At 40.1% G+C, this 27058-nt stretch overlaps 2 protein-coding genes across 2 annotated transcripts; one reads left to right on the top strand and one right to left on the bottom strand.

Moving 5' to 3' along the window:
- Positions 1-1194: 1194 nt before the first annotated feature.
- On the bottom strand, positions 1195-20664 carry LOC110966511 (RAS guanyl-releasing protein 1). Its single transcript, XM_022215901.2, has 17 exons — positions 20311-20664; positions 19532-19707; positions 13155-13260; positions 11540-11602; positions 11323-11454; positions 9761-9914; positions 9413-9586; positions 8482-8598; positions 8123-8398; positions 7652-7732; positions 5856-5960; positions 5568-5677; positions 5046-5190; positions 4890-4926; positions 4370-4501; positions 3403-3728; positions 1195-2404 (listed from the first exon to the last, which is right to left on the bottom strand). Exons 1-17 carry the CDS (start codon positions 20442-20444, stop codon positions 2270-2272), a joined length of 2403 nt encoding a protein of 800 aa, XP_022071593.1. The 5' UTR covers positions 20445-20664; the 3' UTR covers positions 1195-2269.
- A 2381-nt stretch (positions 20665-23045) lies between these two features.
- On the top strand, positions 23046-26703 carry exd1 (exonuclease 3'-5' domain containing 1). The gene is made up of 11 exons (XM_051953544.1): positions 23046-23345; positions 23486-23551; positions 23641-23674; positions 23761-23837; positions 23916-23995; positions 24100-24186; positions 24305-24409; positions 24498-24584; positions 24646-24825; positions 24906-25097; positions 25814-26703. Exons 1-11 carry the CDS (start codon positions 23216-23218, stop codon positions 26438-26440), a joined length of 1665 nt encoding a protein of 554 aa, XP_051809504.1. The 5' UTR covers positions 23046-23215; the 3' UTR covers positions 26441-26703.
- Positions 26704-27058: the final 355 nt, after the last annotated feature.

Genomic DNA, 27058 nt, shown 5'->3' with positions numbered 1-27058 from the left:
TTGCTGTGAATGTATGGAGAGCAGAGTCATGCACTGTATCACTTAGCCTACATATGTCTTGCAATCTTCTTCAGGCTTAAATGCACAACAATTAATTACGTTTACACTCTCCGCTGGCTTTGTAAATGGATTTTAGTCTGATATATTTATCTTTATGATGACCATTTTAGTATGTCAGGGTAAATATATTTCTCCTCTCAAGCTTTTATTACAGCCATGATGGGGGAAAAATGCAACCTCTGCAAGGCCATCTTTAGTCGAGTTCAACACATGTTCTGTCTGTCACTTTCTGTCAGCCAGCCATGATATTGGAAATTATTCAGCATTAGGGTGCACAGAGCCTGGTAGACTTGGGGTGTTACTCCCCAGCAGCTGGGTGTCACATTCAAATAAAGTAAATTAGCTGTCACCAAGGCTTGGCTTGGGAGCCGCTGCTATGCCTCAGAGAGTATCCTGTTTCACTGCTCACTGCCAAGCCAGAGCAAGGCAACAAGTCATTATAGCAGCGCGAAATGAAGAAGCACAATATAATTTAAGTCGCACGGCTTTCTTTATCTCAGGATGAATTGCAGCCATAGTGGAAGAACTGCTGCGTCAAGAGTGCAGCAGTGTAAAATCACTGGCTGTTTACAGTGTGGCTTTGCAAAAATGTGAAGGATTAGGTGCTCGGTTTGAATCTTTACTCCTCCAAACAGCAGACAGGTGCCCTCTCATTATCTACAGGCCAACATGTACCGTGGAATTGGACTCATTACCTGCAGCAAAGCCCTGAGGACAGGGTAGCCTGGCACAATCTCCAGACAACAGGGTGACACAACTGTCTTTAAATATCATAAATCCACATTTCCAACAGTTTTTAGATGCTTTAAAAAACAATGTACTGTGCATGTCCTAAATTTACCTCTTAGGTTAATAAAAATTTAACCTAAATGTACAATACATACTTTATTATTTCAAGCAATCTCATTAAAGGTAACCACAGCTTATTAGAGAAAATGACCTGATTCTAACAATTTTTTCACTTTTTTAGTTGACAGAAATAGTCTTAAGTGTTAAACACACAGACAGCTAATTAGAGCGCAACATTTACAGAGCAAGAGCCTTTTGAGTGGATGGTAAACAATCATTAGGAAGGAGGCTTTTCGTCACAAGGCTTCAGTGACACCCAGTGGTCACATTGAGCAACACAGGAAATGATTTTTATATGGAATGTTCATTATTTATTAGAACAATAAGAGAACAATACTGAGAGAGAAAGCATGAAACTTGACATAACTGAGATGGCACTGCGTATACTTTGCATTTACAGTACATTACGCACGTTACAAATACATGTATCTTGACCCCCGTTCACAGTACAGCGCTGCTACAATGGACAATATAATAGTAAAATGACATGGCTGCACGATAAAAAAAAAAAGCATCAATATGAAGCCAACACACGTGAGCATAAATAATCCAATAAAAGTACCACTATACTGTACAAAATCTTCAGTTATCTCACTCTTCATACGAGCTGGGTAGTGTTTCAGACAATAAATATTAACAGAAGCACTGAAAACATCAGGGACGACGATACAAAGCAGCGACAGAGCACCCCAGCGTTCATCCTGCTGCTAGAATCAGTGGGCTCTATTCATTACGAGTAATAATAATAACTTACCTGTCATATGCCTTCTAAAAACTGTGCGGCTGGGCACATTTCACTGCAGCCTCCAGTTTCCATTTTATGTTTAACATAAATATCTAAGCTCGTTAACTGATCAAGAATTGATCAAACACATTCGGTTATATTTTTCGCTCTAAAATACTGCACTCTTTCATTCATGCGATGTCTTATTTTTTTACACTTTTGCCTGCAACTACCTTAATGGTTCACTAAATAAAGTGAGTAATGCTCATGCTAATAATCCTCATTGGGTAGAGGGGTTCGTTCTTCTCATATTAAACTCCTTTAAATACAACACAAGAGCCTTTTAGTTTTTCTTTTAAAATCAAATTGGTATACTGTCTGCGTACTGTAGCTGCTTTCAAAAAAATCTTCAAAAGTCCTCATTACTGGTTGTCTGACCTACTGTGTAACATTAGCATCCAAACACCTTGATTGTGTACTGTGTCACATTTTATATCACATGATTGCAAATTTCCTGGGTCTCATTATACTGACAAAATACCTGCACTGTTCATGACCATTAGATTAGGATTTGTACATGCTGCCATACGGGGGCAGCACCAGCCTCCCTGGAGAGTGTTCAGTGTATGTTTGAGTCTAAGAGGAGGAGTCCTCCTCCACAGGGTGGAGAGCATGTCTCTTCAGCAGTGTCTTTAGTATCTCCACCTCCCGCTCTGTCTCTTTCAGTTTCCTACGTAGTGTCTCGTTGGCTTTTTGGAGCCTCTGGTTGTCCTGCAGAAGAGACGTTAGATTAGTGTGACATACATTAGACGTGGTGCGTTTGAGCAGAGCACTACAAAAACCCAAAATCTTACCAAGTTTTTTTGTCTTATTTTTAGTCAAAATGTCTCATCCCACCATATTTAAGATAAATTCACTTAACAAGTGCCATTTCAGCAAAATGGAGGGACTTGTTTTAAGACAATGCATCTTAAATATCTTGTTAAGTCAAATAATCTTGAAATTACCTTGTTTTAACCCTCGTGTCGTGCTTCGGGTCAAATTGACCCATTTTAAAGTTTGAAAATGTGGAAAAAATATATTTTCACAGTGAAATCTGCCACATTTCCTAATTTTGGGGGGAAATTTTTGAACATTTTCTAGTGAAAAAAAAGAAATGTTAAAAGAAAAATGTTTCTATTAAAAACATTTAGAAAAAAATCAACCAAAATCCAGCAAAATTTGTTGGATTTTGGTTGATTTTCTCCCAAATGTTCTTAAAGAAAATATAACTGTAGATAGTTTTAAGATTTTTATTTATTTTTGAAAATATTTAAATTTTTAGATTTTTTTTATTTTTTTAATTTTTATTTCTTGCTAAATTTGGAATATTTTGAAATAAAACCGTTAAGTGAAACTTTTAAGGAATATTATTATTGTAGATTCTGCAAATTTTTGTAAATTTGGGGAATTTGTTGATTAATTTTTGGATTTTTTTCAGAGAAGGCAACAATATTTTTTTGAGGACAACAGGAGGGTTAAGACACCTAAGCTTGACAATCCTGGTAAAATACAGCTTAAAATAAGTTTTCCCAGCTAATTTTAAGATCTCAACATTCTAAATATCAAATCTTATTTCAAGAAGTCTTACCAAGTCATTTTTCACTTGTTCTATTGGCAGATTTTGTTTCATTTATTTCAAGGTAAAAATTCCTTGAAATAAGTTTTTTTTCCCTTGTTTTGAGAGGGGCATTTTTTCCAGTGAGTGTAGCAGCAGGCTTGATACTCACTGATTCCAAAGACTCATAGTTGGGTTTGCTGTCCTCCTCTGGTTCTTTAGGCCTTTGCACAACAGTAGCTCTGTTTTCCCACTTGGCACAGTGTCGCTGTTTCCTCTGGGGCACCGGGCTGGGACACGAAGTGAGAGGTGGCGGCGCTGGGACTAAGAGAGAAGGCTGAAGGTGGCTGGATTCAGCGGTGGTAGAGGACAGCAGAGGTCCATCTGTCTGGGTGCAGCTGTTTACTCTCCGGGGCCTCAAATGGGAGATGACCGGAGAGTCTGGGCTCCAGTCTTTGCTCTCATCAGGCGGGTAGGGGAAAGGACATTCTTCTGAACCTGGGGAGAGAAAGTCAGTAGTAAATATTGCAAATGAGATAAATGGCAAAAACCAGATGTTGCCTGTTCAGTCTTTTATCAAAATCTCAGCAGATCTAAACATTCCACTCAGTTCAGTATGTATTAAAACACAAGAACAAAATACTGCATCACTTTTAAGAAAAGCTGTCAAAATACAGCCCCCGTGTTTTTAAGATGTCTTTTGGTAAGTCACTTCATAGTAAGTAAAATCGAAAGTTCCCCTGCTCTGAATATAGTAGTTTTTATGCAGCAGGTGGGCAGAATGAGTATTACAGTAAGTGAAACTGTTTCTGCTGCCAGCTGGAGGGAAATCACCCTCAAAGCAGACCTTACTCTCCAAAGTTGTTTACTTCTCTGAAATCATGCAAATTCTGACTTTTATTGTTCTTCCTGGCCGGCAGTGATTACAGGAAACAGCACTGCTTGGTTGGTGGAGAAAAGTCTTTAAAAAGCCACCAGATGGCATATGTCAGAAATGTGGTAGTTTCTTTCCTGTTGTGTTCCTTGTTATTGTCTGCATGCTTCAGGTGAAACTGTGAGCATCTGTGGGAGCATATGCAAGAAGAAAAACCACTAGTGTGCACACAGCACCGCAAATTAACTCTATTCAACAAACCCACCCTCTGAGGGGCCCGTGGCGACAGGCGTGGAGCTCGGCGTCGGACTGTCAGTGGAGTTGCTCACTTTGGTGTTCTTCTTGCACTCGAACGCCACCTGATCCTTGCACAGCTTGTGGCAGTTCATCCCGCAGTCTGTGCAGGCCAAAAGAACACATAAGTCATAGCCGGAAATAGTCTAACTTTGACTAACTGAGCTTCTCGTCACTTCTCTTTGAACGCTATCTGTTCTGCAAATGCAACTCTCAGACCTGTGCATGCTTAATGTCAAGCAAACAAATACAAATTCTCAGATCTTCTAAAGGACGGGGGAGGGGGAAAACTGCGGTTGTGAGAGCAGACTCCTCTTTTTTTTCACGTGCTGCAAGGTTTAGCTAGCAATATGCAACTCAGAAACCACACTTCACTTCACCTGCTCCCCACAAGACACTGTGTGTACCTCTGCTTGTTTCTGAGCGTGACACTGACTGACATTTGGCCAGAGATAGGCACGCAATAGCAAAACTAAGAGCGCAATAATTACCTTTGCATCTGTAGCCTTGCTTGATGACGCCCCACAACTGAGAAAGGATATAAAGAGAAAACTTGAGTTCGTAAGAAAGCGAATCTGATGAAGCTTCAGAGACGTTTGTAAATTTGATCGCACACCTACATCCTGTGCGTTTGTGCGTCTACTTACAAATCCTGAGCAGTTGTCACAGAAAGTGGGTTTCATGTAAGTGGTCTCCTGGAAGTTGTGGACAAAACCGAGACCCAGTTTGGAGCAGATGACACTGGCCCTCATGAAATAAGCCGTGATCTCTTCTCTGCTCACGAGGCCCTCCCTGCACAGCCACAACAAATAAAAAATATACCGCAGTTTAATAGAGGAAATATGATGCAATATTTGCCAAAATAAATATTTAAAAGGCATTTTAAGATGTTATTTTTGTAATTTATTATTCACTCATCGCTACACTGATTTATTAATAACTGCACCCACTCATCTACCCAACTATATACCACTTTGCCATTGTGTAATCTGAAAACTCATTAACATCAGCTGTGTTGGTTTTCATGTCAATATTTAGAGGCGGCTTTATGGTTAGTTCTGCAGCTACTTCATGTTTCCTGTTGCTACACTACAAATACCACTTTTGCTTCCTTCACTCTGAAGTCACAAATGAGCTCAGAGCGGGTGCGTGACCTGTCTAATACTCACTTCTCTTTGTCCATGACACAGAAGGAAAAAGGAAAGCTAGCAGCAATTTTCTCAAAGTCCTCTTGAGAAATGAAGCCGTTCTCATCGTGATCGTAGTTCTTAAACACGGACTGTGAGAGACAAGAAGCAAACACCATTCTTGCTTGACTATTAGCGAACAATAGCTGCAAGAGCGGGCTGTCAAAATGGCAGCATGCAGAAGAATAGTGAAAATAGATGATTATGATTATATAACAGCATTACTGAGTAGCTATGCGGAGGCCACACTTGAAAAGAGGAAGCACTTACATCCACCATCCTCTGCACATGTTTGCTGATGGTTCGAGGATCAGGTTTTGGAGCCACACCGGATGCCCAGTCCACAAATACTGCAGGTCTAGAAGGGGTGGCTGGCTGATAGAAAATAAACTTGTCATTAAAATCAAGCCGGAAAAGGCAGATAAACAAATATAATGTTTTCTTAGAAATTATCTTTCCCAACATCTCTGCATAACTGTCATACAGACTGGAAAGCTGGGGGAAATGACTAACATCCAAATATTCCTTTGTTGCTGTGGTATCTGATCTGTTACATGTATTACTTAATAAGTTAGTAGAATGGAATCTGTTTTGTTTGTTCTAGTATTTGATATGAGTTGCTTGTTATATGTAGTGTCTGCTCTGGTGTCTCTGACCACAGATGGAACCTGCATTATATTCTACCCATGCCATGGGAAAGTGTTCTCCTGTTTACAGAGCCCTGCTGGAGGTGTTTTTATGAGGGTTCTTCTGTCTAAAATACTGATTTAGGGATTCTTCAGCTAGATTCCATTCTACTAACTTATTAAGTAATACATGTAACAGATCAAATACCACATTGCAAATATAAAAGTTTTACAGTTCAGTTTTTATATGGTTGAAGCAACTAAGTTATTCCATGCTAATTAGCTTTAGAGGTATGTGTATATATTTTTTTACTTTAGGGCAGAGCCCAGCTTGCTGTTTCCCCATGTTTCCAGTCTTTGTGCTAAGCTAAGCTAACTAGCTGCTCGCCTTAGCTTCACACTGACATAGCTTACAGACATGAAGATGACCTTTGTTGTACTCTAGACAATGGAAAGATCCATTTCCCACGATGCTGAACTTCTCATTTATGGATTACTCAACTTTGTGGAAATTTTGATTCCAAGGAGGTTCCCTATTTTCAGTCTTCAAGCTAAACCAACAGCTTCGTAGATGTGATAGTGGTTTATCAATGTTCACAACTTAGCACAAAAATAAAAGCAAACAATCCTGTTTTTTAACCCTTTAAGCTGCAGTCAATTCCAGTCATTTTCAGTACAAAAAAATCGCTAATATTCTATTTGTAAATAAAAATATGACGAGAAATACAGGGAATATTGGACGCACATCGCGAGGTGCATTTCCTTGAAAACGACCTATTCGTGGATTATATACCAACTTCAAGACATGTTTTGGACAAAATATGTTACTGGCTTGTTTCGTCTGGATGTCCAAGGTTGGATTATGGCCGATTTTTGTGGAATATTTTCATCTGTGTGTAATAATGAACCCGGAAATGTGAGTCGCGCTGTGTGCGTTGAAGCCGTGTATAGAGAATGGATGGATGGATGGATATTCGTTGTTTGTCGGACAAATGTGTTTATATTACCCGCTGTGGTAATCACATCTGAAAGTGGTTTATACCGGCGGATTCATGAGAATCTAAGCTTTCCATCGGCGTATAGTGTTTATATAATCGAGTTTGCAGCGTCGGTCAATTAAGCGAAATACTTTAGCACATCTCAAAGTGTACTGCGGGCGGGACACTGAAGCGCACTGAAGCGCAAAGGGTTAAGAAATGTTGAGGAGTTTCTTTGAGCCTTTACCAGCTGTGGTTCCACTAATTTTGACTGTTACAGCCAACAGAGTAGCCATTTTCCAGTCTTTAGGCTAAATTAAGCAGCTGCTGCCTATGGCTTTGTATGTGCAGTAGACAGAGCAAAGAATAAAATGAACAAGGGTATTTCCTAAAATGTCAAAAAAAATTATTGTAATTCCAGCTGATAAACAGGTGTGAAAGTGTTTTTGTTTCGATCACTCACAGGTGCTTTGCAGTTCTTGGGTTCCCGTGCATAAGACAGTTCATAAATCTCATCCTCTGTGTAGTAAAGGTCCAAGGACAGCTGTAGGAACAGAGAGAACACGTATCAGCACATGGGAAGCAAATACAAAGAGCTCGTTGTGCCTCTAGATTTCTCCTTGAAACATGTTTTGATGAGGGCAAACGCAGGTTGCGGGCTAACTATTATCTCTTCATGGGCATCTGTCGTTCAAGTATGATTAAAACAACGCACACAGATAACACAATGCTGCAATCTGAACTCACTCTCATTCACATTCAGTTTGTCACCCACACACTCATAGATCATAGGCTCTCATCACACCCACACAAGCACAGACAATCCGCATGCTGGAACACACTCATTTGCATCTGTGTTTGTGTTCAATCACATGAAACCACGTAATAATTTTAAAAGAACCCATAAACAAAGTGGCGCTGGAAGGTTCACTACCGTCAACAGATGAACCAGGTCCTTGTTAGCTTCCAGCCTGGGTGGGATCTGCTGCAGCAGGATCAGCTCGTTGATATGGTTATAGAGCGCCTGGAGCTTCTGGACATTCACCTTGTTGTCCTCCACGTAGTCTGACATGGCCTCATTGACCGAAATCAGGTCTTTGAGGTGGACGCCAAGGATTGGGATTTTAAAACCTGTACACCTGTGGTAAGCTTGCCTGTAGTTGTCATAGTTTCTGCAGGAGGACAGCAGGTCTGTCATCTCGTTTAATACCTGGGGAGGGAATTTTTTGTAGTGAACAACATGTTTTGATCTCTGACTTTGAACTGGATCTTTTGCGATCACTTAAATTTTACCTTGGTGACCTCACTGGGTACATGTGAGGTGGTGTCCTTCAGTCTGGAAATGGAGCTGTGACATAGCCCCCCCACAACAGCCATTAGTGTGTTGTAGTTGTGCATAAGATGTAGACTCTGGTAGACAAGCACAAAAAATACACATATCAGTCCACTGACGCACACACATATAAACACGCACAATTAAACTTGTTCCAGGTAGCCCTGGTTATATAATCCACAACACTGGCGTTACATAAGCCACTTATATTGTTGGCTTTTTCTTACTGCGCTCTGATATCTCACTCTTTTTGGAAGTGCTTTTCCCTCTCTTTTCAGTTCTCTGATTCGTGCTGTCACTAGAGCATTATGGTGTAAAATTCTTTTCCACACCCGTGGGTTTTGAGGTTGACAGCAGTGAGCAGCAGCAGACTGGTGCATTAGTGTTACAGTGCAAGAGGTCCTCCAGAGTACAAGCCTGTGTAACAGCTCCCTGAAGCCAGTGTATCACTTCTCAGCAGCCATGCAGCGTCACACTGGAGTGGTTTTAACAAGCGAGGCCTGATCTGTGGCTACACTTACAAGTCATTTCTGTCTTTTCCACTCCCATAAACTCCTCAGTGTTTAAGTGCGTTTCACTTGACGACTCCATTAGCTTGCATTCAGTTAATATGTTTCTATTGGTAAAATCTTTGGATTGGCTCAAAGGCTGCAGCAGGCTCCTTCAGAATCATTACCTGCTCTCTGTGAAGATGCATTATGCCACGGCCAATTATACAGGATCTATAGTGCTCTTTAGAGTGTCACAATAGTCCCTCTCTTATTAGTTAGATAAGATGTGTGAAAAATAGTACGTACACATTAGGCAAGAGGAAATGTGCTGAATATATTTTTAGGCTAAAATAAGAACAGAAACTATAAGTGTAGTGGTGGGAGTAGATTTAACCACTACCTGAGCCACGTGGATAAACTTTGTGAAAACCTCAGCTCTCAGCTGAGCGGTTGGCCGGCTCAGCACCATCAGCTGAACCCACTGGGAGATACCATTACACAGGGCGATGGAACGCTCCATCACAGGGATGTCCTTCATGCAGCAGCTGCGAATGTAGTTTTGATAGTCTACAAACTGGCAAAGAGAGCAGAGAGAGAAGTGTAAACCGCTGCACGGAAACTGCAAGGCATTTCCTGCATGGAGGAAATACTGACTGGCTTGTGGTTCATAAAGAAGTATTTCAAATGAACAAAGTGCAAAACATACAGATGAATGCTCTGGTAAGGTGACATGAGTGGGTATACTCACCGATATTCTGCAAAAGGATTTAAACTCCAGGAAGGTGAGATGTTCAGCCAATTCAATGGGCTCTAGGTGATCGAAAAGTAGAGAAACCTTCCTCTTTTTACTGCTGTTAGCTTTAATCTTCTGGCTGGCCTTCCATGACCAGTCCCGCTCACTTCTATACACACCAAGATACATGACATGACCCCATCAGAAGAGGATAAGTCACTGAATCACTTCATGAATTAAAGCAATAAGACCCAAGAGGCAGCCATTAAAGAGATATTAGAACAACTAAAGGCACTTAAGGCCTCGAAACATCTGAAAGGAAGCATAGTCTGTGTAACTGTCCCTGCCTAATAGCTTGTCTTTTCCAGCTCTTCAGTTTCTATCTCATTAATTTAATCATGTCTTCTGTCAATTTATCTGTCTCCTCCATCCGTCTCTTGTCCATCTTTTTGCCAGTGAAGATTCTCAGCCATCCAGGAATATCGAAGTGCTAAAACGAAGGCATCTGTACTTGCTGGAAAAGTCTCGCACTTAGATATCTCTTCCCACCACTCATCCACACTCATCCCACCCAGTAAATCAAAATTCACAACAAAATCTGTTATTTTGGAGCAAATTTGTTATCATACTGACATGATGCAGTCACAGGTGTGGGTTTGAACAAGTCTTAGTCAATCATAATCAAGGACCGGAATGATTGATTTTACATTTTTTGTTAGGTATGTGGGTGTTGTTTTAGTCCTAGTCAAGATGCAAACATTTACAGAAATCGTGCTGAAATAAATATGAATGTTTTGTACGCATCACATTTTCCAGATGACACAATAGTGCTTCCATTAACATTTCTAAAGATTCTCCACACTTTGAAAAAACTTCTTTTAAGTCAACAGTTAGGAGGTTCCAGCTTGTCAAATGTGAATATTTCCGTTTTTTATAGTCTTCTATGAAAATATGTTTCAGACAAAACAAGCATTTAGGCTGTGAGAAACTATAATTCCCTAAGAATATATGATCAAACAATCAGCTGATTGATTATGGCTGAATTCTATGATGAAAATTACAGTTTGCTCGGTCCGGTTCACACTGAATTATTTGGTCAAAAATTGAATTACAATTTTTCTGACAGATATTGCATTCAAAACACAGCATCCATGTCCGAACCACGTAGTATACACCGATCAATCATGAGCATAAACAAGCCCTGACGGTTTCAGTCTGCTGGAGTTGAATACAATTTAATTAAAAGATTAGTCTCTGTATTTAATAGCGGCATCTTGTATATTCTAAGGTGCACCATTTGCAACTTGCTAATTGCATTGTTTCAAATTGCGATTTCACACAAGAGTGACACATGGCAACATGAATGAAAAACTGGAACAAGATGACTCAGAGTTGGAGACGATATGAAAATCAATGTTTGCTCTGACTTTGCAGCTACTTTATAGCTGTAAAGTTACAGTGTCCTCAGTTCAGAGGCTGTGTTCTTGATCGTGACTGATTTCTGTACTTTTCGCAATTGAAACAAACAACTAAGAGTCGTGTCTCAGTTGGCCAGCTGGTCAGAGATTAACACTTACATCCATTTGGTCTCTAGGAGCGAGCAAAGACGCTCCTGTCCCTGCTCTCTGATCAGATCTCGGAACTCATCCAGGCTGTCTGTCAAGCTGTGGTGCAACCGGAACATCATCCAGAATTCCTGGATCCAATGCCTGGAGGTCGGAGAAGATACCATTGAGACTGATACATACAACACAAGTTCAATTAGATCCTCAAAATGATTGGTGTGGAGCTGACCTGATGAGGTAGCATATCCTCTGGCACTCTGCTGGCTGCTCACTGTCCACTGCCGTTTTAAATGTGAGGACTTCAGTTAAGGAGCTGATGAAAAATGAATACCAACTTGACTGAAGTGTGCTTTAATTGTCTAAAAGTTAAAGCTGGGATTCCGATCAGGATTCGGAAGCGTTTCAAGTTTGGCAACAGTTTTGTTTACTTTATCTTTCCAGAGCATCTGCTGATCTCCAACATTGTTCAAGACAGGTATGTTTTGAGTAAATAATGAACATATGGTTGATTTGACTGCGGAGCGTCTTTCCTGCAAACAACTCATTAATAAAAACTACAGCAACTAAACTAAAAGGCAAACACAAGTGACATTTGGTAATGTGGGAGGAGGCGACTGCATGAAGCAAAACTCTGATGAGCACCACTGAATGAATCATTCTGGCATACAGAGGTAAGTGAATAACAAAATGTACAAAGAAAACACACAATCAGTGTCTCAAACGCTGCCGAACAACTGTTCATGTGCATTGTCTGGTGGCAGGACTCTATAGATGTTTTCGTCAATGCTGTCAGCCCGCAAGAACACTGTTGGTTTCTGTGGTCACTCTGCCCTCCATTTTGCACCATGCTCGTGAAAACACTGCCCTATGAATTTATATACGGTACACACAAAAGCACACAAAGCCCGTTTTATAAATGGACTAACAGTATGGCTCTCAATTGCTAGAAATCGGCTTGAAGTGATGCACATAAAAAGGCTAATTGCGTCACGGGAGCAGAAGAACTGCCCACGCAATCCCAAGGCCAGACTGTGGTGAAGATTGTTAATGGCCCTGGTGTCTCTTTCCTGATCCGAACCCACACACTGAATTTATCTGATGCATCCTTTTGGGTCTTCGGCTCAGAATGAGAGGGTTAAAAATAGCAGAGGGGCCATTGGGCTGTGCGTGCTCTGACGTGGCTCTGTGTGAGCAGGGCCCTCTTTAAGCAGTGGAGAGTCTGTGTTTATATATAGTTGAAGAGGACTTGTATGTGAAAGAGGCAGAGGTAATTAACACCTGAAACCCTGAGGCTGCTCACCGGGCCTGCAAGCTCCTCTAAGGGGCTTTGTGACGCCACTGCTGTTTCCTGAATGGAAGCCTAGATTACAGGCCCTCCACTCAAGTCACAAGACATCACAAAAAAACATGCCTTTTTTTAGGTATGAAGTAGGGAAAATGAAATGCACCGAATCAAGCATTTTTGAAAGAGACCAGAATAGTAATAGACTCCCTGTTATTGAATCACAAAGAGGGCTCAAAGTGAAGCGAAGCTGCAGAGTGAAACCAAAAATGGTTAAATGATATAATAGATGTGAAGGGTTCACAGAGACTGACAGTAGGAGTAAACACGAACTGCCACTTGCCTATCACATTTTACACTGACAGCTACAGGCTGCATTGTGAGCCAAGTACAAGCTTGACTGCGCGTTGCTGTTGACAACCGAAGGAAGGGAGGACACAGCAGAGCCAGCGATCTGATCCCGTGTTCCATTTGCTGCTCAAAATTGGCCGGTCCTTTGTTTGAATCACAAGGCTGTGTTGTGAAAGCAGTTGCGGCTTGAAGATGGACTGTGGAAGGATATAGATCGATGAGTTTGTCCAGCAGATCACTGGAGGAGATGAGGAGCCGGTGCATGGTGAGGGTGATGTTCAGCAGGTGGCTGCTCCCACGTACACAACCGTCTGTGTCTGCAAAACAAAAATTGAGTTACAAGAAAACTAATTTAAGTGACATGAGAATTCCCCTGTTTGTGTTTTACCAGACCAGAATTAGCCACGATGCTACATGTTTGTGATGTTTTGTGCTGTTCTAATGTATGCGATGCTTGTGGCATGTTTTATGGATGTATCTTTTGACAAAATGAGGGAGAAACATTAGTAACTACATTCAGTGATGACCAACATATACTTGGTTGTTAGTTTTTAAAGAGTAAGTTTAATATAACTGGAATGACACAGTTTCAGCTTGGCAGGTTTGGAAGGAGCATCATCTGCAGAGCTGCAACATGTAGCTGATTTGGTCAGACTGAGTATTCGACAACAACAAAAATCTGCCATTTTGATCATCAACGGATCATTTATATCATGTCTATAAGAAAGATGCCACAGAATTCACTGCTTTTAAGTCCTCCATAATTATTGGCACCCCTGGTTAAGATGTGTTCTTTAGCTTCTAATAAATTCAGTTTTTTCTAAATAATATAGGACCACAAAGAAAATAAAAAAATAAAAATCAAACCTTTAATTCAAGTGCATTTATTCAGTCGGGGAAAAAAATCACACATTAAGAAATTTTTTTTTTTTACATCAAATCATGTGTGCCACAATTATTAGCACCCCTGATGCTAATACTTTGTACAACCCCCTTTTGCCAACAAAACAGCACCTAATCTTCTCCTATAATACATTTTTATACAATTTTCAGAGTGAGAGTATGCTTCTAAATAAAAATTGAATTTACTTTTAAGGTTTTCAACACATCTTAACCAGGGGTGCCAATAATCATGCAGGGCGCTGTATGTGTTTACTGGTTTGGATTGCTAACTGCACATCAAGACATTTTACTGTCAATCTAACCACAGACTAGTGTCTCTGTGGTCCCCAAGAATAAAGTATTATAATAAAATTACAACTTATATCTTCTCTTGACATTATGAGTTTTGCAATTAATATCATCTGGAATAAAAAACCCAGATTATTAACAAAGAAAATTACAGCTAATTTGCATGTTTGTTAAAAGAAAACACACAAAAACAATAGATATGTTTCTTTAATACAAATTGCAGCTTTTTATCCCAACTCCAGTCCCCCTTAATTCTTAAAAGCTTATTTACCGGCCTTTGAAGCTGGTACCAGTATATTTGTCCTCATTATTTTCTGACTGCATGTCAATCATATACATAACTCTTTACTTACCATGTATAAGAGAACATAAACATTAAATTTTACAGCCAGAAACCATTTTATTATGAAATTATGTATTGTGCTTCTTTGAACATCCTCTTATCTTAGTGAGAACAGTATTTAGGGTTATAGACAGAGCACATGAGGAAATCTGTGTCTGCCCCCTTCAAAATGATTCACAGAAAACCTACTAAAATACTAACAATCAGAACCCATGGCAACATGACCTCAATTAATATTTCCTTCTTTTAAAACTGCACGGGTGGAATTGGGTGCTTTTGACTGCAGCCCCACGGGACCCCAATGCAGTCATATTTTTCAAAAGCACTAATTAAAACAGAAACAGAAAACAATGATATTAGGTCACTATGAAAAAATTGATTTAAAAAGACATGAAAAACTGGAATGAGAGAACAGAACAAATCTGACATAAAGTGCAGCTCTGGGGTCTGTGTGTAACCCAGTGGGTAGGATTAATGTGAAATCGATCTACTTAAGCTGGGGGACACATTTTAGAGTGGACAACTCGATAGAAAAATAGGCAGACTAATAGACAATGAAAGTAATAATTAAAAGAAACACCCATTTCAGTCCTCATATGGACCAAGACGAATTTTAAAGTGAAAATTTAACATTTTCAGCCATAAATTCCCTAATGGACTGACTATATCTTGTAAATAAAACTATGTCCCTGGATAAAGTGCTTTTATGAGCTCTATATAATAATTTTCTTAACATTTTACTACAAAGCACATTTGATTTTTTTTTAATCAAAGGTCACACTGAGGTGAAACGTAAAGGATATTCCTCCTTTAACTGACAACATAGAACAAACCGCAAACATTATCTTGAAAACCGTAACATAGATGTACCATAGATAATTCCATCAATGGGGAACAGAGGCTTAGGTTAACCAAGTGAAACACCAACTGATGCTTTTAGTCACACTGTCGGCAGTCTGAAGATTTACCTTTTCCTCTGATTGTGTGAACCTCTGCGACTTGCTTCTCTCACTACCTTTTACGCTTCCTTTTTCCTTGCATGTATCTGACTTCCTCTCTTTGTGACCAGACCACCTCTCCTTATCTTGGCTGTTTGACTCCGTGCCACAACTGGCATCTTGAGACCCACGCAGACAGAGAGTTTCTTGTCGACCGCTTTCACAAAATTAGATTACATGTGTGCAAAACATTACATAATGTCACAACGGCAGATCTGACCCGTAATTGCAGAAAACGGCATTTTCCTGCACACTCAAACAAAGCGGCACACCACTTATCTCCTGCGAAACTTCAAACCACTGTAACAGGCAGTGAATTAGAGGTTGGCATAAAGAGGAAGAGCATTTAATTGCAGCTTTGAAAACATTATTTATATACTGTGGGACATTTTCGGCTGTTTTTATCTTTCTTCCCGCTCCACAGGCTGTAGAGAATGAATGCACCGTGCTGAAAATGTTAAAAACAACATTTGCAAATTCTCGGGCTGAATATTGTTTCCCTTTAAGCTTTACCAGTATCTTGACACCATCAAGGACATCAGGCGTCTGAGGACCCACTTTTAAACCGTATCACCTTGGAAATACCTCAGACACCATGGCAACATGTTTTCTAATCTTTGTTATCTGTAAGCAACTTGCCACTCCTGCTGCAGCTGACTAATCCAGCCCTCATATCCTGCATGGGGTGTGTTTCTGTTTGTACCACACAGCCTCTACCATGTAAACCCAGTGAATGTTAATGACCTCACCAGCCAAGTCATTAGGAGAATCAAAGAGACAAGTGAAACAAAGTCTTGTTTTCAAAATGACATACATGACAAAGATAGCAAAGCTTTGGTGCAGTTAAAACACCATACAGCAATAATCATGTCTTCTTGGCATCTCTGGTTAATGCAGCTTTAAGTTTGCTTTAACATAATTATCAGTCCACGCTCCTGTTGTGATTGTGAATCAGCCAAAGTCAGACCTACGGTAAATGCACAACAGGAAGTCGTGACTCTCCATCAGGTAAACAATTGCTCCATCCTATTTTTCACAACTTTCCAACCACTAACCCTCCCTGTGCAGGGTTAATTACAGGAGGAAATCCCCTCCGGACTCTCTGGTAGTGACTGGAAAATTAGGAAAGCTGCCACCCGCTACACTGGAACTGCACGATACTGGGCGGCGATAAACATTGCCGAGGGCATGAAGCACCTGGCCTAGTTTTAAGGTTATCTCAGACATTCATCAGCCGCTCCAAACCAGCACGTCACTTTTCCTTGTTTTGACAGAGCCTATCAGATGGGATGGTCTCTTTGTTTAAGAGGAATCTAAGTCCGATGCAGGATGATAGTTATCTCTGTACTTTGTGCAAAGTTCTTCAGAATAATCGGGATTCACAGCAACTTTACAGATAACAAGTTTGCATTCATACTTAACAACAGTGGTTTTCAACCACGGGTTTAAAAAATAGTTAGCAAGAGGTCAAAGAAGTTGAAACAGGTAATAAAAGATTGACAAAGGTAAAGAAGATATGAATAGATGAATAAGGTGGTTAAAAAGAAAACTAGAATAAAAGTCTGAAACTGATAAATGAAGCAACAGCAGTAATGGGGACATGGACAAAAGAGCTAAAAGTAATGAACAAACAAAAGAGCAAAATGTAATTGCTACATGTGTGAAATAGTTTAAAGTAAAACTAGCTAAAATATTCAGCTTTAAGTAATGGGTAACATAGCTAAAATGGCTAACTGTAAGTAATGGATAAACAACTAAAATCGCTAGCTTGAAGTAATAGCTACATAGCTAAAATAGTTAGTTTAAAATAATGGATAATTGGCCAAAATAGCCAATTTGAAATAATGAATAAATGGCTAAAACAGTTAGCTTAAAATAATGGAAGAAAGGCTAAAACAGCTAGTTTGAAGCAAAGGATAAAAACTTAAAATATTTAACTTAAGGTAATGGACAAATGGCTAAAATAGTTATCTTAAAGTAATGGTTAAATGGCCAAATAATTAGCTTAAAGTAACTGATATATTGCTAAAATAGTTAGCTTGAAGTAACGGATTAAGGACTACAATATTTAATTTAAAGTAATGTATATGGCCAAAAGAATTAGCTTGAAGAAATGAATAAATGGCTGAAATAAATTAGCTTAAAGTAATGACTAAATAGCCAAAAAAAATGAAATGAATTTTTTTTAAAAAAGGTTAAAGTGATTGATAAATGGCTAAATTAATTTGCTTCATGTAGTACTGAAGTTGTTAAAGTAGTTAGCATAAAGATATGGGTAACTCTTTAATTAATTAAGTCATAGATAAAGGATTAAAAGAGTAAATAAAGTAGAACTGGTGATTTAATGATTGCAAGGTCCAGCTTCTGTCACTCCATGTGCTAATGGTATGTATGCAAACAGTTGGAATAAATAATTACAATTAAAGGAATATTGCAACTTCAACTATTATATCCATGTTTGTGTTGTTAATTAGTGAATGTTTAAATAACCTTTTTTTTAAAGACACACATTTGTTGAACGATATTTTGTGCTAACAAAGATGTAGACCTACTTAAGTTGATCTGACACGGCTGTGGCAAGTATGTTTGACAAAAACAACAAAAAACTGCCAAGGCCGAGGCTTTTCTGTCAGGCCAACAGACTTCAATAAGGAAATCTACAGTAAAGAAAATGGCAAACATTTAGTGCAAACTAAATGTAACTTGTATCATTATAAATCAACACGGGCATGTCCTGGACACGGCCTGGTGCGGTGTGGTCTAGAGAGAGCGATGATGTCAACAGCTATTGATCCACACCTCATAGCGCTCTGCATTTCAAAGGTTGGCCAGCATCTGAGGACTACTGTTCGGGGAGATGACCTTTCGGATCAGCCAGGCTTGAAGCTGCCATCAGGTAATCCTTCAAATAGCTCTTACGTGCACTCTCACATTTGAAAAGGTGGCAGGACTCGCGGACCTCAGGGGTTCACCTGTGATGTGAGCCAGGAGGAGCAGGACTGTGCTCCATTTTATCAAGGAAAACCCCCAGTCATAACACACTGTATTTACAGCAAGATAGCATCTCATCGCATGTGCGCATGATTCTCATGTTTTGCATAATGACACTGACTTTCATTTATAAAGTAATGTTCCGAGCAGCGTATTGCTACTGTACTAGGGTTCCTTCACTCTTCTTCTGATTAATTCTGTTTCCTTCATGAATCTACAATGAGAGGCAGACTGTCATTAGTGCCCGCTCCTACCTCTCCACAGATAAATGTAGTTATGGGATGTCATTTTATGTGCAGCCCATTGTAACACTTCTCCACCGCTCTTGCTGCATTTGCGTAACCAGGCAACAGCAATTTGAAAGCTTGTCTCTTCAGAGACGCAATCACCATAACTCTGAGAGCACTCCAGACAACTTGATGGAGCCAATGATCTTTGCTTGATTGATCCAACTACAGCCTACACAGTAACGGCTGTGCTTTTTATTTCTCTATTTAAATAAACACTCCATATACAGTATCTTTCATCCAGTGAAAAACTAAAGGATGAAATACAATGTTGCTTGAAACAGAAGTGATTATGTAAAATTAGCAATCATGAAACAGGATTGTTTTTTCAAGGTTCACACGAAGTAAAAACACAAAATCGGACTGGCAAGCATCAATGGGAGGGATTTCATCTTCAAACCACAGCATCCTACACAGAGCAAAAATGTACTCAGCCAAGTTAAGACAAAGCATTACACTTGAAAATCCAAAGCACTCCCCCTTCATTTGTTAGAGGCCTGTCCAAGCTTGTTGGAGTGTCGCAATATGCCAGAGAGAGTGGTGGGAAAAAAAACAAAACTCATTCTAAGCTACAGCCGTATGTGATCTCGTATGTCTGTGTTGGTTTCTAGTGAAGCTCCTAGGCGTGTGTGATCTCACTTAAATTACCGTCCAGCTCCTTCAGACACCCATAGAATTAGAATATCTCTGTGTTGCACCACCTGTGGCCCCACTTTTCACTTGGCAGCATGTTGTAAAAACTCATCACTGGTGTTAATGCAGGTCAGCTTGTTCTTACCGAATAACTGCAGGCAGGCCTGGATGAGCTCCTCCCAGCTTGCCCCTTTGGTGAGGTGACCCAGAGACATCACAGATTTACCCGGGGCGGTCTGAGCCGGAGTGGGTTTGTGGAACCTGTGAGGGCGGCCTGGAGGAGACACTCTAGACCTGGAGGTGCATCCTGGCGTCATTCTCCTTGAGAAACACCAACACAAGAGGAGTGAGGGGGAGGAGGGCTTGCTGTAATGAAAGTGTGCCTTTCTCTGTTTGCTTTGAAGATAATCAGACTATGACTGTATGTACGTTACAGAAATCAAACCATGATTTTAAGAGAGCATAGCTTATCAGGCTGCATATATTAAATGATTGGTCGAATAGTCACAAAAACTGGAGCTTGTTAAGAACGCCCTATATGATTCTGCTATTCATTGTTCTCATTTCCTTCCTTTACTTTAGGGAAATACCAGCTGATTGCGGACATCCAGTTCAACCTGTTGAGTGACCACTAAACAAAAGGAGAATTAGTTTAACGCATATGCAGTTTAGGCGCAGCAGGTCAGAGAGAAACCATCCACCAACGAGAGCGCGTTTGTGCGTAAAAGACTTGGAGAGGCAATTTTTTGGCACAGTTTTGGCACAAATTGAGACACGCCTGTTTAGGGACTAGAATTAAAACAACTCTGATATCTGAAGCAATCCAGGTACTTCTTTAAATAAGTGTGCACAATTTCGGGCAAAACCCACTCCAGAAACTCCTCAGCAAAAAAAGAAAAGCGTGAAAAGATGATCTCGACTTACGCATCGTCTTTTCCTTTTTCGTCCGGCGCTATACTTTCGTTCTGGTTTTCTTTTGACTGGCATCCCATGGCGAGGTACTGGGCGACGAGCGGCTGAACTAGGCTGTCCATCTGTGTTCTCCTCGATGGGAGCATTTCATCGCTGTGCTCGGTTCGGTGCGCCTCCGCGGTCTCAGCAGCATTGTGCTGACTCGTCAATGAACATTACACAATTAAGATTCACCCAGCTTGTCTGTGAGTGGGCGGCCGCGCTGCTGTCGGGCTTGTCACTCACACAGAGTGGGCTCCGCACTTCACCAGTCATTATGACGTGCGTCTGAAGTCGTGCTCAGGTTTATTCTTTACAACTTTAATCAACTGGATCAGTCGGAGGTCGCCCAAGTCTCTCGCGATGATATGAGCAGGAGCAGTTTAACTATCCTCTCGTTCATTTGACTCCGTAATAAGCATTAATAATCTAATCATTCACTTTCCACACTGTAATCTGCACGCCTGCTCCTCTCTGAATCCCCAAATCTAATTATATTCAGCAAATAAATGTCATTATGTTCACATAAAACCCGGATCCATGTCTCCTGGGAATCCTTGACATAAATACATTCTGGATAATCTGTGGGGTGTGATTCCTCCTTTGCTTTACCAAAACTCTTTGTTTGTGCAGAACAGGAAAGGGTGGATCTTCCTTTAAAGATAACACTGGTTGCAGATTCAATCACGGTTTATATCTCAGGGATAAAGTTATTGTACTGTAGGTGGTCCAAAGATGAGTCTTTCTACGTAGTCTGACGAGTATTATCACAGTCATCCAAGAGAAGGTTAGGATTCATGTAGCCTCTTTAGCATTTTACTTCAAAGATGATTGTTTTACTTACAGTTGCTGAGCTTTTGAATATCACCATCACCTAAAAACTGCTATTTTCTGCTGTTTTTGAACATTTTTCCTACAAGAAAGAATGGAAAACACAACAGAAAAGGCATCTTAAACATTCTCTTTCTAAAAATGAAGACATATGCTTTCCCCTCAAGTTGAGTTCCTTATAGTTTTACTCTTAGTTTTACAGATAAACCAATGCTCTGCCTAAAAATGCATCTCATCACAGCTTTTCTTTGATCACAAAACATCGTTTGCTAAAAAAAAAACAACATGTTGTTGAATTAGCTCTGCAGCTTCCAATTTTTATACTTGACTATAACTGGGCATAACCTCAGGAGAACAAAAACACCACAGAACACAGTCTGTGATCAAATCTGAGACATCCCTGAGCCTCCTGCACCCCAGAACATCCTTCCTTTGATTAGGTGGCACCATGTGTGGTGTCTACCCCTGACCAGCAGTTTCATGTGTTGCCACAGGCAGACTGAAGTCATGAGAACCTGTGTATTAGCAGCTGGCTATTTGTGATAAGATAAGCACGTCTGTACCCTTTTCTGAGTCACTGCTGTTATCAGAGCAGACAGTGGTGCCTTAAGCCGGCCCCCATGTGGCTAAAGGCACACCAAAATCTGATTCCTTTCAGGTTTTTGTTAGAATATTGAGCCAAGAGCTTCTTATGGAAATGTACAACTTAGATTTTAAAAAAATCCACAGTTTGTATTGGTGTAAAAAGTGGGTTATACTGTGTTACTGTTTGGGATTTGTGGTACATGTACCCACTACCTCAACGTGAGCCTCCACTTTAGCTTTAGATAACCGCAAACTAAACCCTGAAAAGGAAAATTAAAAGGAAGAAAGGCAAAGGACATGCATTTCTACTTGAGGAGGCGCACTATTTCTGACACTATATGATTTGGGTGGATGATATTTCTACATCTGCATCCCAAATGAAAATGAGCAAAACTAGAAGAAAAAATACTTTAATGGTAAAAAAGAGAATAATTGTGGGTGGCATTTTCAGACGTCACCTTACTTTCTATGTACTGTAGACTATGTATATTGTCATTCTTATCATCTTACAATTAGCAGTCAGTCAGTCTCTGGTGTGGGTGACACACTGGTGGTGTCTTTCAGGGTTCAAGAGAAAGTGGCAGTGAAGGATTTGTTGCTCAAGAGCACATTAGTCCCAATATATATTCCTCTAAAGTTCTGCTTGAGGTCAACAAAGTGCAGTGACATATGCATACACATATATACTTCCCACATTTAATGTAACGTTTATAGAAACACTGACTTCAGAGATGGAAAATTACCAGACTTTCTTATTCAAGCCAGAAGAGTCAAAGACCTTGGACTAACAGTTCAATACTTGAGCTGTGGTCACCCCCTGGTGGATATATTGAGTTACCTGCTGCCTTTCTAGGAACACTCTGGTCTTTTACAGATACTGTGAATTAGCTGCTGCAGCCTTTATAGGAATACATCGATCAGTCAGTGGTGCATAAATGAGTAGACAGTACTTACTGCACAAGCTCTGCCTGCTCCTGTTGTTTCCATCGCGGGCGTCACTCTTTCGTCTCCGTCTATAAAACAGTGCTATTCGACAGCATTTGGTGTTTATGTCCGTTTTTTTTTTAAAGCAAAGCACTTAGTCGGAAATTTTCGTATTTGCCACAGTTAGCTTTACACACAAAATCACTAGCAGATTAGCGTTATACGAATTTTCAAAAGTAATATAAAGTTATATGATGTTATAATTTGCCTTTTTAACTAATTGTAACTGCATTTACTGTTTAATTAGATATAATCTGACCGTTTTTGCCTGAGAAGGTACAAATAAGAACTGTATTTGAACGCAACATTAAATTCGACTGTTTAAGATCAAGGCGAAGGTGTGCGCTAACAACAGCTAGCTAATGTTAGCTAAATGGCAACTCGCTACTGTTGTGACCAACGGAAAACAACATAGAGCCCGATATTTCTGAGCTAGCGCTGTTTTATTTCCTCGAAACAACTCTTACCTGACTTTAAAATGGTTATAGACGACGTCCAGTTCTTTTCCATCTTGAAAGGAAAACGCATCAAACTGACCCTCAGGACTGGGTCGTATTTGGGAGTAGTCCAACGCATCAATCCCAACAAAACCTTGGTTTTAGCTAACGGTTAGTAAGTTTTTATTAAACTTCGTGACCTTGTTTATTTAGCTTTTTCACAGTTCAATACGCTAAAAAATAAAGTGGATCAAGTAACTGGTTTCTATCTAAAGGCATTTGCTAATTCTGTGTAACGTTTGTTTTTGTAGTAAGTAGCAGTGATGGCTCCAGGTTCCCTGGAACAAAAGTGTTCTTTGGTCATGAGATTCTGAATGGTGAGTTCACTTGTAAAGACTGAGCTTTGGAACACTTCTTGTTTTCAGTTTTGACATCTGACATAACATTTGTATAATTAACCCAACAGTGGAATTTACTCAAGAAGCAAACCGTGACGATGGGTAAGTAAAACAGAGGTCAGCACTGTTGACAACACTGTACTGACTCAAACTTACAAGTAATCTGCAACATACAATATCCTGCACAGAAACACTCATCAGCACAAACTGAAAGAGCAACTGAAAGTAGAAAAGTTTCAGCCATACAGGAAGACAATCACATTGGGTGAGTTCAATAATACATTACAAACAATTGTTTTGAAATAGAGATTGCTTGTCACTGTCACGATGATCTTCTGTGCAGATGATGATGATGATGATGATGAAGCGGAATATATCAACTTTGAAGTCATCGATGAGATTCATGAGAAGTTTATACCCGCTGTGAGTTTATTTAACATTTTGTATCTGCTGCTTAAATCATGTAGATGCCCTTTTATGTATGTGTTTCAGTATGCAGATTGAAGTATTATGTTGTTCTCTTTTAGGTAATGCACATCAAGAGACAGCATGTGATTGGTGTGGGAGCTGAAGGAGTTGAGGTGTTTCAGAATGGAAGACTGTGTTGGCTGCAGGTGAGAAGATGTGATTTTATCATTTTGAGCCCTTCCTTTCCTTTTGATCCTTACTTTAGAACTTCCTTCCTCGCCACAAGAATGAAAAAAGTAAATAACTTGACCTTCATTCATCTAGATTGCCACTAAAAAGAAGGTGTACCTATTTGATGTCCTTTTACTTGGCGCTCGAGCATTTAAAAATGGGCTCTCCATGATCCTGGAAAGTAGGCACATCTTAAAGGTGAGTAGTATAAACACTTTAGAAATGCTCACTCACAGCGATGATTATTATTACTATAGCATCCGTATTGATTTTACATTTTGTACAGGTCATTCATGATTGCAGGGCCATTGCTGGATGTCTGATCGCTCAGTTTGGAGTGAAACTAGCCAACATCTTTGACACTCAGGTACATGTGCGGTATCTTAGAAGTTACATCACTGCATCTTTTTGCATGTTCTGTAAATTTAGTGCAGTGCATTCATTTCCTGATTTTATTTGAATGTTTTAAGGTGGCAGATGTCATGAGCTTCTACTCAGAGACTGGAGGTTTCCTTCCCGATAGAGTCAGTAGTCTCCAGGAGGTGGTTAGTCTCCATCTGAAGGTGCCGTCCTCCCAGCTCTCCACTCTTCAGATAAAGTCACAGCTCACCAAGGTGCAGCACACAGTCACAGTCATGATGGTTTTCTAAACTGTATATCTGGTATGTGTTAATCTGTATGTGTGTTTTTACAGGATGAGAGGGAGATTTGGTACAAGCGGCCCTGTCCTGTACCCCTGCTGAAGGTGATGGCTGTGTCAGTGATTCACCTCCAGCCTCTCAGACTGGTGCTGCTGGACGCGCTCATGACCGACTACATGGCTCTGGTGGATTCCTACCTCAACAGCAGCCACTATGAACCTGATGAAGTGGAGCATGTCAGCATGGTGGGTAATATAAAACCAATCCATTTTTTTGCTTTAATGAAAAAATGAATCGTCAATCTTAGAATGCAAATTTTAGCACAATTTTTTAGTTGTGGAAAAAAAAAATCATGTAATTGCCTGTACTATATTAAAAGTCGATAGTGTTTTTCCATTTTTAATGTACAAGTGTCACCATATGCACTATAATCAAATAAGTAAAAGAAAAACATCTTTTTTTTTTTTTGCCTGTGACAGCAAAACTTATATATTCCTTTCTGCTTGTGTACTTCACTAGCCTAACACTGACCTTAGTTTTTATTAAATGCTTCACACAGTGCTTAAATATGCATGCAGAACAGTTTTAAATGACTAATAGAATAAAAAAAGAAAAGGTATAAAAAGTACATTTGCTTGTAAAAAACAAAACAGCCCTGAAATTTCCATTTTCTCAGCCCTAATCTGCTAAAATAATTTTTAAAATTTAAACACTGCATTTCTAGCTCACACCAGTCTAACTGTAGTCTTGCACGGGTCTGTCATTTTATTTTCTCATGAACATTAGATAGGTTTAAAAACTGCATTGGTGTTTTGCTTTGATATGAAAAACAAAAAATGTATTTAAGTACGTGAACCTTTGGTTAGCACCTCTGTAAGAATCAGTCTGTTATGTGGAGTCAGTAATGTAAAAGCATGTTGGTGAGCAGATAAAGCTCTCATTTACCTGCCTGCATTTACAGGAAAGTGCTTTGGAGTTGCCCAGAGAGCTCAGGCAGCTGGATCTAATCCGTAGCGAGCGGCAGGAATGGGCTGCGGGCCACTATCCTGTCACAGAGCAGGGTCTGCTAGCTCGCTTCAGCCCCAAACCTCAGTCTTCATCCCAGACCTCACCCGCTGGAGAGGAACGTAGTGAGACACGACCAGACGCCCTTGAACCTGCCACTGTGGAATCACCCTCATCACTGCAAGTGGACCTTGGTATCACCCAACCAGCCATGAGCCCTTTGAAAGTCGCCCGTGTTTCTTCTGTGGATGTCCATGCTTCTTCCAACCTGGAAGCCCAGCCTCTGGTCCCAGCCACTGTGTCAGACCTCAAGAAACAAATGTCTCCGTCTGCAAGTGAGGACAGAGGATGCACAGAAGTACTAATGGATATGATGAGTAGAGGAAGGCCTTTTGGGAAAGAGTCATGCAACCCAACTTTACCTTCAGCAGGAAGAGGCTTCCTTCTCCAGATGCCACCAGCTCAGGTCCCCTTCTCGGATCCGAGGCATTTGCATTGGGGGCATCAGAAGTCCAGCTGGGATGAAGATGTTTCCTCCAAAGCCGAGACGTACACTTACACAGGAAACAATGCAGTAGTCTGACTGCCATGATGATGACCTTCCCAAGGACAGTCGGTCTCCTCTTCACTCACAGACATGCTTTACAGATGTTTGCTTTCATACTTTGGTATTCCCCAGAGTGACCAGTAGAGGTCAGTAAATATTCTATTTTTGGAAAGGTTTGTTTGATGTCGGGTGTTTCTTAAGTCATTTATGTTGAAACAACAAGATTCTTTTGTTTGTACTGCAAGTTTAAACACAGGATTTGTGTTGTTTGTTATAAAAGCTGTTCCTGTCTGTTCCTCTATGTGTGTTGCTCTTTGTGTTCTGCCACTAAATCTCTCTGACGTGTTCTGATTAAGTGGTAATTGATTGTACTTTTAACAGTAATATCTGCGTAATTGAAAAGAAGTGGTCGGCTCAGATCCTTAGATTAAAAAAGCAAAAATCCAAATGCCTGTTATTTTTCTTGTATAGTTTGTGTTGTGATAGGATGTCGCAATGTCTCAAAAGTGCCAGGAATTAATAGCTCTGGCTGGTGGGACACAAACTACAACCAAAAACAGCACAGCATACATAAATCGTAATGTGCTAAGCTAAGCGTGATTGATTGCCTGTACAGCTTGGCTTCTGTGTTGCAGTTAATTGATTGTGAAAAGC

This window comes from Acanthochromis polyacanthus, chromosome 1 (assembly GCF_021347895.1).
Source record: "Acanthochromis polyacanthus isolate Apoly-LR-REF ecotype Palm Island chromosome 1, KAUST_Apoly_ChrSc, whole genome shotgun sequence".
NCBI lineage: Eukaryota > Metazoa > Chordata > Actinopteri > Pomacentridae > Acanthochromis > Acanthochromis polyacanthus.
Note: the sequence above shows the minus strand (reverse complement) of the source record. Positions and strands in the feature narration are given on the sequence as shown.